Below are 14,567 nucleotides of genomic sequence, written 5' to 3'. Positions count from 1 at the left end.
GGCAATCTTCCTTGTACTGCGATATGGATCATCCACCTGATACCAGTACAGCTGTTGGGAAGTCTTGGCTATGCACTCCAATACAAACACACCGCTTTGCAATTATTACTGCAAAGGTAAAAATGCAAATGAAGTTCCAGATACCCTCTGCTCCAATATCCCTCAACTATACTAAGCCCCTGAAGAGCTAGAGTGCAACTTATGCAACCTAGCAGCAAAAAGCATGCAGTGCAAGCTGTTATGCTAACAGCACCCTAAGAAGTGAGGATGGCTAACACTTTTGCATACAGAAAGCAAGGAAGCTTAAAATGTCAGTGCTGAACTGACTCAAGAGGCTTACAGCAGCTTCAGCAATGAGACCGGTTGCCAGTCTCTAGTCTCTGGAATGAAACTTGGATAACTACACAGAGCTTGATAACTAACAGACACTAATTATTCCACAGAATTCACAATGGATGATGTAGATGAGCTCAGGCACGAAAAACCAATGCCACCATCTTTCAACTTTTTTTTTCTGCAAGGAAGTAGGCACTGATGGTACAATAGTCTCAAAATCATTGCTTTTTCCTCCTCTGTCTCTTGACCAGAATACTGGGCTGATAAAGGGTTTTAGGTAGGTCTTTTTTAGTAATTTATACAGAATCAAAGGAAACTGTATTGACACTACATCCATACACATCTAGCATAATGTGATAAGCAAAAACTTTGTTGTAGTTGGGCATTCAAGGCAGGCTAAAACTCTGCCAATTTTCTACTGTTCAGACACTCTCATGCTAAAGCCAGAATGGGCTGAGTTTTGCAGCTTAACAGAAAGCATTATTGATGCAGAACATAAGACTGACATCAAAGTCCGTCATTAAGCACTCCTCCCAGTTGTTTCACAATAGCTACTTTAACTATGCCACCTACCTGTAAGCAGCAGGGATTTTTTATTTGTGTTAAAGGGCATTAAGCAAGACTTAGAACAGGCAGATTTCATATCTGTGTCTTTATCATCACCAATTACATCCATTACTTCATAGTATTCATCTTTTCTAAAAGCAGAAGGGAGATTTTACAATGAAAAATCCCTATCCTTTAGAAGAACCCACAAAAGAAGAATTCAAGTGCAGGGGCACTTGCAACATTTAACTGTTGTGCTGGGTTTTTTCCTCCCCCTAAATAGTCTGAGAAAAAACAAGACAAACTCAACACATATCCCCCATGCACAGGGAAAACAAATACTACTAAGTAACTTCTGCTACCTGCAACTAAATGCACTTAACCTGCACCTTTTTTGCTTCATCTCACCTAGAAAGAGGCATGGTCTAGCTTGTCTCAAAGAAACATCTACAATGGCTTTGAGACAATCTAAATTCTAGCATTATTAACCCAAAGCAAACAGTTTTGTTTCCACAGGTTCACAATTTGGTTGTTCCTCATCATTGCTTCTCAAATATGAGTCCAGACAAGTAAGTTATTGCAGTGCGGCCATGAATAGCCAGAGTTAAATTCTAACTTGAGTGAGCAGTTTGGGCTTGCCAGGTCCAGCTTAGAACCTTTCTACTACTGCATGTCTCAGCAAATAGCAGAGGCCTTTTAAAATAGACAACATCCATTCAAACAGAAGGAGGAGAGCATCCTAAGGTTTCAGACATTTCCTGATATCACTGCAGTTATTTAGCATTGAACTTTTAACTCTGGACTCCTTGTCATATTTGCCCAGAATTGAATTTTGTTTCCAGTTTATTCACCAGAGTTCTATTCCCCCTAGGTGAGATCTTTGGTTCTCAGCTGTACGGTCAGTGTGCATCTCCTCCTAATGTTTCCCATCACAAAGAAAACTCCAAGCAGTTCGTTCCCTGAAAGACACACCCAGCATCCTTCTCAACCAAGTTCCCTTGTCTTTGCTGGTCCTGCCAGATCCCTCCAAATTGCTAAACATTCTACATGCCTGTAATACCAATGCAAAGAAGTCTCTGAATGTCTCATGACTCCAACACTGAAATTTGGTTTATCTTCAATCTGTTCTTCATATCCTTGCCTCACCTCTATTTCCCAATTTAAGCATAATGAAAGTATGTAACCATAGCCATAGCAGAAGCACTGTAAAGTCCTTCTAATAGCCTATTTAGTGGGATTAAGCTCAAGCACTCACAACTTGTATGAAAGCTCTGATAAACATTTCCAAGCTCATTCCAGCACTCTTGCATAAAGGCCTATAGCGGTATTTTAGCCTAAGGAAGCCTGGTAACCTTAAACAAGATTATACTTAATGGAAAAGCAGAAGTAGCAGATTAGAGTGGAAAGAGGTGAAGTAATAGGGGGGAACAACACACAAAACCAACAAAAACTACACCAAACAAAACCAAACAAAATCTCCTCCATTACCTCAGTTTTTACCTCACATTAACAAGTGTCTGTTAGTCCTTTTTCTTGGCTTCCTTAGAACTCTACCTTTCTTAGACACTTCTCTCCCTTTCTGTCCTCTTCACCACCACCTTTATTTGACTGATTCAGCAGCAAACTACAGGTTCCTCAAAAGTAGTACATTTATTAATTAGAAAATGTACACAAATGGTCTTTCCTTACCATTACATACAAGTAATAGGGTGTCCCATTTTAGACATGCTCTTTAAAAACAAGCCCCAAAATACAGGCTTTACTGTGAAGAGTGTGCTAGGAGTGCATCCAGAACAGAGAGTACTTGGATGGGATTAGTTTACCTGTTCCTAGCTGGTGACTTCCCTGCATCCTCCTGGACAGTCCCAAGGCGTGCAGACAATGTGGGAGTTGAAGAGTCTGGGTGAATCAAACTGCAAAGAAAAGGAGCACATTACAGATGTTTGAGATTTGCCTCACGCAGCAGTGGGAAAAAAGCTGGAATTACAATGGAGTTAATTCCAATGTTACCTCTCATTCACACTCATGATTCTAAAACCAACAAGGGAATAGAGAAATCTTTCCCCATATGTAGGCAAATGATATCTGGAGGAGAATACTCAAGTCTCCCTTCAGACTGAAGCCTTAAATAATACAGCCTCTTCCCACTTCTTGCATTATCCTGCCTTCCTGCCCACTTCCCCTATATCCCTTTTTGTTTACATATCTTCCTTCCTTACAGGCTGCTATTCCATGCTTTGGAGGTAGAGGCATTGCCCCCGTATCGCCAACGCATTGTCTTTGCAATCAAAGCAATGCTATCTACAGATATTCTTAGGCAGCTTTTACTCAGATAGCCTGACAACCTTCTGTAATTGTTTAACCTGGTCACTATCACCTTTGCACTCCTTTCCTTCCACTCCAGAAGGAAGGATGGACAGGAGATGTTCATACACCATCAATATAAATCCCTGCTGGATAAAAAAAAAAAAAAAAATCAGAGATAAGCCACTACACCCCAACTGATACAGCTGTACTGGCTATGTTCTGGGATATAGACTTGTTACTAGCATGGTAGATGCTCTTTGTGAGAAAAATGCACACAGTACAACTTTGCCTGAGTAGATGTACTTGCACAGAGTACCCACTCCTTCACTTTTAAAGGACATGGCCCATGCTGAAAAGACGGGCTCTGACTCAAGAACTTCTTGGTAGTTTCCTACCTGCCTGTGCTTCTGTTTTAGGAAAATGAACACAAGTACCACATCTGATTTTTTGTTCCTCAAGGAAGAAAAATCAAGGTCCTCAGAAATTAACTCGCATACCACTTGAGAAGGCGTACAGTGTTCTTTTATTCATTTTCCAAAAACAAAGACCCCTTATTGAAGAGCAGTAGAAGAAACATACTTTGAAAAAAGAAAGATCAGAGAACATTTAAGCTGTCCTTTCAATCCCAATTCCATTGAAACAGGTGGTTACTTCCACCATTTCTCTCCTATTTGCATATCTTATAATATAAGACAGCATCTTATATTCCATTGCCCAATCCAACACCTGAAAATTAAAGCACCAGATCTGTCTCTCGATACATTGGTGGCTAGAAGGGATGTTTTTTTGATTTGTCTTTTTAAATTCTGAAGCTAAAAACCTGCTCTGTCACTGGTATAGAATCACTGATTCAACAGGTTAAAGGAAGGACTGCAAATAATTTAAAGCTCCACTAGAAAAGTCTCCAAATTTCAACTTAAAGAACATTAGAAGCAAGCACAAGATTAGATTCTTTTTACAGGAGATATACAGTTAGGTTTCCTAGATGGAAACCACCAGCTTTTGTCTAGGCAGGTGTCAGCCTGAAAACACAATTAAGATTCTGGAGTTCAGCATGATTACCTTTGCCAGGTTAGATCCTCCTCCAGGAAGATGTTGCGGCTAGCTTTACGGCTCCCAACTGGTGTGCGTGGCTCACCAGGATCCAGCACTGATACAGAACACGCAGAATCCGACAGAGCATTTAAGTCTTCTCCTATGGAATTGCTGTCTGTGGAGTGTGCATAGCTTAAGGCTATTTTGCGGCAGTAAGTGCAGGCTCGGAGATCCCCTATGGAAAGGGGAACCAGAGAGTGTAAGTGAATGGGAACAAATAATACTCTGTTCCTACAGGATCAGAGGCGTATAGTGGTGGAAAAAGGATTTCCTGTTTCAAATCCTCTTTGTGTGTTTAAGCCTAGTTCTCCCATTCCCTTAAAAAGCAAAACCCCAGATAATTATACACTCAGTGAATTTCTCCAAGTCGAATGATGCATAACATTATCAGTAAGAGAGAGACAGGTTGCTGGGGGAGGGAGAGAGCACTGGTACGCACCGAAATCACGGTACAACAACAGATATGACATACCTGCTGATGTCTGGAAATCATTACCTCCATCAGATGTCTACAGTTTGGTAAGTGGTATTTGAAAGAGTTTCCCTTACCCTCGATTAGACCATGTGGCTCATTAAATTTTAAAATTACCATTACAAAGAGCAGCTTTTACTTGAACGCACTTTTTGTAGTGAACATCCAAGTTAAATAGCAGCCATATCTGTTTTGTCATCATGGACATAGCAATGGTAAAAATAAGTAGGCATAATCCGCCATTGTGCATGAGGGAACCGGTAGAATTAAGTCCTTAAGTGATTCTTAAGTGATTCTTTTTGCTTATTTCTAAGCCCACCAGAGACCTGTACAGCATTCTCTAGCAGATGCCAGAATCTAAAACGCGGTAGTCATGAGATGAGTACACAGAGAATGTTCTGCTTTTCCACAGATAAACCTTTACCTGTGTAGCCCATGAATTTTCCAGGGATTTCCTGATTGCAGCATCGACTACAGAAGATCTGCCCACAAAGTCGACAGTGGTGCCTCCGTCGGAAGGTGGTGAATTTCTCACTGCAGTCATAGCATTCTTTGCACTGGCTGTCAGGCATCCAGTACTGCTTCAAGTCACTGTCCTACAAGGGAAGGCAGCAGAGAAAGTTTTTTATGTAAAAAAAAAAAAAAGAGCATGTTTGGATCTATGATTGCTTTGTAGACTGTGCACACGAAAAGGGCAATTTCATATATTCATGTGTGTGTGCACTCTTGTGTCTAAGCACTGAAAGGATTTTTCATGTAGTTTTGTAGTGAGTCAAAAGACTGAGAGAGTTCTTAACTGTGAGAATAAATCTAGTAAGCTTTTGCCTTCTTGATCCAAAATGGAAGCGAAGCAGATAAAAGCTATCATGAGCTCTAGATAAAGGTCAAGAAGGAACAAACATGAAGTACTGTCTGTAGTTCCCTCTTCTTTACCCCTAGCACATGACAGGCCCTCAACTAGCACAGCTAAAAAGAAAAATCTATTTCAAAAGATCATTTTAACAGTTAATACTGGGATGGACTTTGAAAGGATTATAGATACATGTAAAAAGTTCTGTTATGTGATCAAATTCTTCAAAACCTCAACAAACAGTTGTAAAAGCCTGTGGCCCAGATTGACATTGTTTCAAAGCTCCAGGTTAATTGCTATGAGAAGACAACTGTGGAATAAACACTCAGCAGACAACGACTGATTTGCAGCACGGGTGCAGCCCTAGGAATTTGTGTCTTAAGACTTGACAACAAAGAGTTAAAACTTCCATTTGGTGTTGTAGCTATAAACAGATCAAGACAAATCTCACAATTATCATTCTGAACACATCAGCTACAATTACAGTGGATGGAGACAACCACTAATGGTCACATGACAGCTCTGACTGTGAAAACACTCTTTGCCAGAGTTCAGTTCTAGCAATAAGCCTTTTCAGAGGGACTGAATACTCCAGGATTTTCTTTGGAAGAGAAAGTGCTGCAAGAATTTTCTCAAAGCAACCCAAGAAGAGAGTAACTGCAGAGGAGAAAAGTGATCCATACTCCGACTTTCACATTAAAAAAAACCAAGAAAACTATACCCAAACTGGGGCTTTTTTTTTTGGATGTTTACAAAGTGAAGTTTGACATAGCTGTTAGACCAATTTTGAGACCAAACCAGCTATGATCAACAAGACAACAAATCCATGTTGTACTCACCTAATAAAACTTGTACAGAAAGAAGTCAAAGACTGCTCAAGGCAGTCCAGCATTCAAAACGTTCTAGAAATCCTTAAGATGAACACTAAGCTTCAAGCAGGGAAATATACAGTGAAGAGCTTTGCCAAGAAACTGTTGCAAAGCTGTAGGAGATGCCAATTAACAGGTTTTGCTGCAGCTCTGCACGATAAGCCAAGTGTTTGGTTCTGCCACATGAGTGGCTGTTCCAAGCAGCAGTGCCTCTGCCCATCATCTCTCCCTCTTTGCCTCTGCATCACTTGCACATAACTGGATGCTTAGAAACCTAACCACTGCTGGTGACACCTTCCAGATCTCTTCCTTTCTCAAGTCAGAGCCAACACTCATGACAAGAACAGACTACAAGGAAAGGTTTAGAACAGAAGCCTGGCCCCTATTAGCAGTAAAGGTTGATCACAGGGGCACCTACCAGGATCTGACATGTTTTCTGTAACACTAAAGTGATCTCCAGTAGAGTCAGACAGTAGGAAGAAATTGTTGCCTGGAGTGACTCAAGGAAGACATGGATGCAGTCAAGGGCAGTGAAGCATTACCATTTATACAGAAGTCAGCATGCTGACAACTAACATACCAGTTTGAGAAAGATCTAGACATAGTCATTTACTGCTGCTTCCTGACTGAGCACTTCTCCAATGGCTTCGAAGATGCCTGGAAGTCTCCAGGGCCTTCAGAAGTTAGCACAAATTGAAATATAAGTAGGGGCCACACTCAGTGCCCTGTGTACTGCAACGAAAAGCTTTTGCTTCACCCTCAAAAATATCATACTTTCTACCAAACCAAAGTTGCTTTTACAAGCAGAATAGCACTGGAAGCTAAGTGAGTTTACTCAAAGTCTACCTGTAAAAGCTATCCAGCCAAAACCCTTTTTCCTCTTCATTCAGTTTAATTAAATGTATTTCTGCCTGTTCATGTCTTACTCCTAGACACAGCTATTTATATTGTCATTTATAAATAGTTGTGGCTTCTTTTCTCATCTGGATCCTCCTCTTAAAGGCATGGCCCATCACAGCAGAAGGTGAAACCAGCAAGTCAGTAGCAACCACGAGACCCTTAACCAGCTGAATCAAAACCGATTACCACGACAAGCCTTTCAAGCAAAATTGCTGACCAATCATTACCACAGTAAATAGAAGATTTAATCATCCTCAGAGTTATCATTACTGTTTGTGACTGTCAGTGTGTTTCACCTGTCCATGGTTAACCTTCAAGGATAAAAACCATCAGGTAATACTAGATTAGGTAACACAACAGTGGGAAGGAGTTTAAAATGAAAGCATTCAGCCCAAGTTCAGAAAGCAGAACAACTGCAATGTTTCACTCCTCCAATATGACAGCTGTTTGACATGTCATAAGTCAGCATCACTGTTTCCTCTGCACTCACACAATTTTTTAAGTTAATTCACTCATCCTTCAAAATTCTGAAAAATCCCTGTTATGCATCTAAAAAATGAAACTCAGAAGCCCTGTAAACAATTCAGTTTCTAGACAGTTAGGCCTACAAATCCCTAAGTAGTAGTACCTGGCTCTTCCCCTCCATGATTTCTTTGAGGCGCTTTAAAACAGTGCTGAGGCTTCTTAACTGAACTGCTGTTCGAGGATCATGACCTCCAAGAGGCGGTTCTACTTTCCTCCGATTGTCTGGAAGGGAAGGGACAGTAGTATTCATTTCTTCCGTGATACATCAACATTCACGTCACTACACAAAACCCCACTAGAGGGAAAAATGTTCACATATGTATTATGCACCTTACAAAGTCACAGCCTGTATCAGTTCTTGCCCTTGTACTTTTCTTTCCCAAAAGGAGCTTCTGATGCCAGACAGCCTACTTTGACTGACATTTTAAATATCATCCCCTGCCTTTACAAGAACTGATTAGATTATCTGAGAATGAAAGCATCTTTTAAAGAAATAAAGCTATTTTCAACCTATCACATGAACCTTGTAATAATAATATTTTAGAGACAACTGGAGTCTCATTTTAGAATGCCCTCTAAGATGTTATTACGTACAAAATAATTACAACATTTACACTCACTCTAGGACTAGTACAAGCCAATTCCTTAACCTGAACTTCTTTATAAATTGCTACAGCAAGTCTCAGGACTCAGTTTCTACTAAAAACAGTAATTCAGAGGAAAATGCATCCAGAAGCTCACAACTGGGGAGAGGGGAGGGTTGATTAGTAATTTTTTTTAAGCTAAAAGCCAAGTTGTTGAGAACTTGTTCAGTCATTCTTGATTAACTATAGCAAAGACAGACCTGAATAAAAACCTACTGCAGTTGATTTCTTTCCTATAAAATGCTAGATTACTTTGAAGCATTGCTGTACAAGTTACAAATAGGATCTTTCTCCCCAGAAGGATCTGCAAACCCAGTGCTGTATCTACCTGAACATTTAAACATTTTCAGAGTCACTTTTCTGCATAAACAACTTTTCTGAATAGTTTAAAGTTTCTTACCAGCTTCGTCGCTCTCCATCTGACTAGCATTTTATTTTGATTCCCCCTAGTACAAGAAGAACAGACATGGCTGCTATCTGTTTACTGCTTTGGATACCACTGATGTCAGCGGCAATGCTGACAACACCAGCAGAAGCATGTTAACTATTGCCGTGCAGTAATAGCTAGGCTATTCCTTTGCATGCAGATCAAAACCCTTAGAGGAATGGGATTAAAACTGTGGAATTCCATGCCTCTTCTTCAGTAGATATCTCAGTAGATATTTTTAATCAGCCCACATATAGCTGCTTAATGACCTGTGTACAAGAAAGAAGCCACAACAGATGTTTTTTAAGAGATTCAGGGGTGCTTAAGCCCAGTTCAGTGGCCAGCCACTTGGAATTTATTCATTAAAAAAAAAAATAACCCAAAACCAACAAAAGTACTTTTGGACAGCACCAAGCTGAGCATTTTAGGCTGATTAAAGACACCATCCCTATAAAAGAAGTCAGATGCGTCAATCTTAGGTTAACTCTTGCTCCAAATCCAAATTCTCTTACTATAAATACCATAGTCATTTTCTCAGTCAATGCACACATGGTTTGCAGATGTATGTTTTTAGTACTGTAGCATTTTAAGAAAACATTGATAATACCATAGAAAACTTTGGCTCCTCCTTACTTCTATCCCAAAATTTATGCTGCATTTACTTCCTGGACTTTCCTGCTGTAACTTTTGAATTCAAACATATCTTCTGACCAGGAACATTACTTCCAATTTAAAAACAAGCAAACAAATAAAACAAAAAACTATCAGGCCTCCTGCCTAACTAGCTACAAATCTTAGGCAAGTGATTCCCAAAATAAGAACATACTGGTTCTCTTGCTAGGTAAATGCCCTTTTGTGTGTTACCTAAGAAAAAAGAAGTCAAAAGAATGTCATCTACATTAGAAAAAGCATGCCATCAGCAGTTGGAGCACATGGCTAACCTATTCATACTAGAGGAACTGGCCGATTCTCAGGTTAAAATTCAGTCAGCTCTTTTCCTTTGCAATCATTTGATTTCTTCCTTACTGGGAGAAGATACATTGTATAGCAAGAATGTAAGAAGTTATCATTCCTGCAGTACAGGACACACTGTGTCTAAAACACCATCCCTATAAAAGAATTCACATGTATCAATCTTAGGTTAACTCTTACTCCCATTCCAAATTCTGTTGCTATAAATACCATCGTCATTTTCTCAGTCAATACACACATGATTTACAGATGTATGTTTTCAGCATTGTATTTCCTTATTTCACCATTAAATATGCAAAACTCATGTTCCCTTCCACAAGCACAGAAACTATAAAAGTATTTTTCTTGCTTCGCCACATCATCATCCCAACTGTTATCAGTTGCACTGCTAAAGAGTTTCCATATCTGCTTTCGATTTGACCACACTTACACATCTAAGGAGTGGTAAGTGTTCCTGAAGCAGCAAACTCAGTATACACTACCAAAACAAACCAACCCAGCACAAAAACCACACAAAAAGTCACACACCCTCAAAAACACCCCACAACCCACACCCCACCAGACACAATTAAAATGTCACACAATAAATTAAGTTTTTTAAATAAAATTAAATTTTATTTAAGTGTTATTCCATCTGTTTGGCAACCAGATTACCTCCACTTTTGCTTGACATTCTCCACCCAGCACAAAAACACCTGCAGGAAGTAAAGACAGCTTCCTCATTGTTATGATATATAGAGTCCTTATACTTTCTTAGTCCACAACTCCACTGTATCTTCATCCGTTTACTCTTCTTCCCTAGCCAAACATTCATACAAGGCAGTCATTTTTCACTTTCTACCATCTTGCATTTAACAAACAAAAGCCAGCTGGACCTCAGCCTTTCAAGGTAATACACCAAAGCGGGTGTGGAACACATCTTTTCAGGACTACCAGTTTATGCAGTAATTATGGTTTTCCTATGCATTACTTCCCAATCTACATGTTCATTAAACAAAACCTCAATATACCAAAGGAACCCCATCTAGATTTCCAGCTTAACTTATTTATCCTTCTTAAGCTAAAAATTAACTCCTGCAGCTAAAATAAAAGAGTTCTCATATTTCAACAGTAACCCTCATCCTTCCTATATATACTTATGGCTGCTGATCCTTGGAAAAACCTGTACATCCTCTGAAATACTATAAGGTTTTCTCCTCTTTCTCCTACTCTCCCACCTGAACTGTGATCACTGAGAAGGAACCTGCAATACCATTCCAGTGATGATTACCTACTCAGTACACTAAGTCTCATTTCTCTGGCTGCCTAATCCCAGTGGAAGTCAAACAGCAAGATTACTCCTGCATTCTGAGTACCAATCAACCTACCTCACTTGGACATTTCTAACCTGTAATCCCTAGATAAGTTCCAAGTGGTAACTAAGAATGAAGCAAGTTGACAACTCAGCCAAAAGCATACTGCTGTACTTGGGGCATTTGAGAAAAAGCTTTAAAAAGCAAAACAAAACAGACAACAAAACTTAATTGTTCTGTTGTGACAGGTACAACTGAAAAGCACAAACAATACTAGAGGGCAAGAAGGAAGACAATGAATGTGTTCAACTAAGGCAGCGTGCAAATGACTCACAAATATGAAAATGCTAGTTATCTGTTCTGGACTTTTGCCTAGTTATCAAAACTAGACATCTTTCTAAAAATCCCATACACATTAACAACATTTAAGATCCAATTTGTTTACACTAGATACCATACTCTTGGAAATATTGTCTTGCACAGGATTTTTACCCAGCTTAGCAGTTTGCTCAAGGCTATCACAAACAGCCAATGTTAATCAGGCAGATCTCAAGAGGGACCCCCGCAATCTACTTACTAGCTCTTCCACATCTTCATAAAGTCATTACAGAGTTGCAGCTTTGAAATCACATTCAGTTCTCATTCCAGCTAAAAGATTCAGTATGGCATCTGGCAATAGTTCCAAGGTTAGGAATAAAAAAGGTTTAGACACAAGCTTCTATTCAATTCTCCTCAAAACAGCAACAAGCAAAAAACCTGCATTTATAGCTCCCTTGAAAATACAAACATCAACCCCATTCAAACTGAGCCCTGAAGTTATAGCTTGTATGTGGCTGTTACGAAATTGAAGTTAGGAAACTAAAGTCTCTCAAAACAAAGCAGAAATTTTCAGGATCAAGGTTCAAGTGACTTTAAGACACTGGCTGTGTTTTGGCAGCCTCTTTTGTTCCAGACTGTTTTGTAATTGAAACAGTAGAGCCCCAGCAATAGTGTCTTGCTAGAACACTTAGAAGGGTGGAGGGAACATGCTTCTGAGGTCAAAGCGCAACCTCACTGACAGAAACAGTGTAGCCCGATTCCAAGTTCTGCTGTCAATCTAGACAGTTGATGAACCTTTCTTCACCTCCTTCCACCTCACTCTGAAGCATCCTAGACTGGCTAGTACAACATTGCCTTGTAGAATAAAGATCTGAAATTACCCAGAGTTGTAGAAGATCTTCTTTGCAGCTCACCAGTCAGCTGTTTTTTGTAAGGAACCGGTGAGCTCTGAGACTGAGTCCTAGGATGCTGAGGTCTGGACCAGCCACCACTCAATGCTTGTGGATCACTCTGTCCTGCCTCTGCTCTCTCTGCTGTGGATGAAAGTCTGCCATCATCTGGAGTTGACAAAAAGCAAGAAACCAACTGCTCAGACATGATAAAGAAAACCAGTAGGGCATGCAAAACTAAGGGTAAACAACTCTCACAAATAGGTCATCTGGATCATTATAATACATTAATTAAAAAAAAAAAAAAAGACATAAATATTTAATCTGAAAAGTATCATACGAAACATGGAAACAGGCCAGTGTGTAGAACTTGTCTGTCAAGGCTCAGGCTATTTCAGAAACATCCCTAATGTGAAAAGTGTCTAAAAAATAAACTGGCAAGCATGAATTATTCTTGCTATATGGAACAGCTATGCTTTATTATCAGCTTCCACCCTGAAAAGCTTTTCAGTTTTGTTAGAAGACAGCACTGAGGTCATTAAAGTTACCACAGCCTTTATAAACCACAATTTTCCATCAAAGGATTAAGTATGGACAGGTTCTCATTGATCCCAGTAACATGCCCATTTGATGGGCTGTTTCAAGGTTGTTTTCCCATTCTTTCAACACAATACTTTGCTGACTCCAGCTACATTTGTCACAAACAAGTGAAGCCAATAATGACCACATCTTATGATGCTTTCAATAAATTAATAATGACAGGTGATATTGTACTATGCAAACTAATAGCAGTCATACCAAGTAATTCTTTTTCATTCTGCATAAGAAGAGACTAAACAGATCAGTTTGCTTACGCAAAAAGCTATCTTGATCCTTTTTCCCTAGCCCCAACATTGCAGAAGTATGCTTAGCAGAGCTGGATAATGAACAGACTAAACAAAAGCAGCTGACCAGTTTGCCATCTCCAGCAGAGAGATAGTTCTTGTACAAAACCAGGGTGCATACATTCACCACCCTTTGCAGTATATTTCTTTGAAACAAAAAACTCACAGCTGTTTAAGAACTTGCTTACTGGGACTTTAAGTGCTTCATAATACATGTAGCACAAAGGCCAAAATCAAACAGTACTTCTAATATACAAAACTTTCACAATACTTCAGGCCTCTTGATGGGAAATACTTAAGCCATGCAAATTAAGGGTAGACTTATGTACATACACTGCTTTATTGCAGCCCAGCTGCCACGCACCTGAATGTACAAGATGCACAGGATGGTGAGAAATGGAAGAAGTCTGGAGCAAGAATTTACATTGGAAGGACAAGCACACATTTCGCTCACATAAGCTGGCAGAAGGTTAATCCTTCTTTTAGCCCCAAAAACTTCATACAGGCAAAGGAAATTCAGATGCCCAGCTAAGAAGCTATACAATACCACCTGCTAACTGGCTTGCCTGTGACCTTCATAGGCAGACAGATTTCTAGCTGTAACATGCTGATTCTCCTCTCCCACAGCAAAGCTCTACTAATGTCACCCAAAAGCAAGATGCAACACCCCTCACAAAAGAACTGACTCACCATCCATTTGGCCAGCCATCTGACATTATGCTCTAGTATTCAGAGGCATTTTTACAAGTTTATGTGGCAGCAGAGGGCATCAATAAAACAGACAGCACACACAAGCCACACACACACATTCTCAACTTACCTTTGTTGAAACGGAAGAGATTTACAAAAGAGCTGTACGCAGATTTAAAAGGAGGCTCATCCTGGTCAGGAGTCAGGGGTTTGAAGTGAGTGAGATGAGATGGACTACTAGGAGCATGAGGTAGATCACTGGTAGAGTCCAATGTTGGAGATCGTTTGTCATCTGCGGCCATTTCACGTGCCCTGGAAAGAGTTCACCAACATGCATTATACACAGAGTGGAGAAAAAGAACATCTTCAGTCAGCTGAAGAGGAGGTGTCTCATTAGATGCAAGGGTGGGGGAGGGACACATTCATCCCACCCACCACAGATATCTGTTAGTAACACAGGCCAAGAGCCCTAGAAGCCCATGTCCCCTGCCTTACTCATTGGCAAGACATAAGCATCTCTGCAGCAAGCAATTCAGAGCTCCTAGTTTAA

General features: G+C 40.0%; 1 protein-coding gene across 1 annotated transcript in view; it reads right to left on the bottom strand.

The window, feature by feature from the left end:
- The window catches only part of PIKFYVE (phosphoinositide kinase, FYVE finger containing), a 57,118-nt gene extending 42,799 nt beyond the window's left edge, over nt 1–14,319 (bottom strand). Inside the window, exons 1-6 of the mRNA XM_010016065.1 lie at nt 14,148–14,319; nt 12,435–12,584; nt 8,004–8,122; nt 5,181–5,352; nt 4,252–4,459; nt 2,706–2,795 (exon numbers count right to left, since the gene is read on the bottom strand). Coding sequence (XP_010014367.1) covers nt 2,706–2,795; nt 4,252–4,459; nt 5,181–5,352; nt 8,004–8,122; nt 12,435–12,584; nt 14,148–14,319 — 911 coding nt within the window. The remainder of the gene's footprint in view (nt 1–2,705; nt 2,796–4,251; nt 4,460–5,180; nt 5,353–8,003; nt 8,123–12,434; nt 12,585–14,147) is intronic.
- Between the last annotated feature and the right edge of the window lie 248 nt (nt 14,320–14,567).

This window comes from Nestor notabilis, unplaced genomic scaffold, assembly GCF_000696875.1.
Source record: "Nestor notabilis isolate BGI_N333 unplaced genomic scaffold, ASM69687v1 scaffold24026, whole genome shotgun sequence".
Taxonomy (NCBI): Eukaryota; Metazoa; Chordata; class Aves; order Psittaciformes; family Psittacidae; genus Nestor; species Nestor notabilis.
The sequence above is the reverse complement of the archived record's forward strand: the minus strand, read 5'-3'. Positions and strand labels throughout refer to the sequence as shown.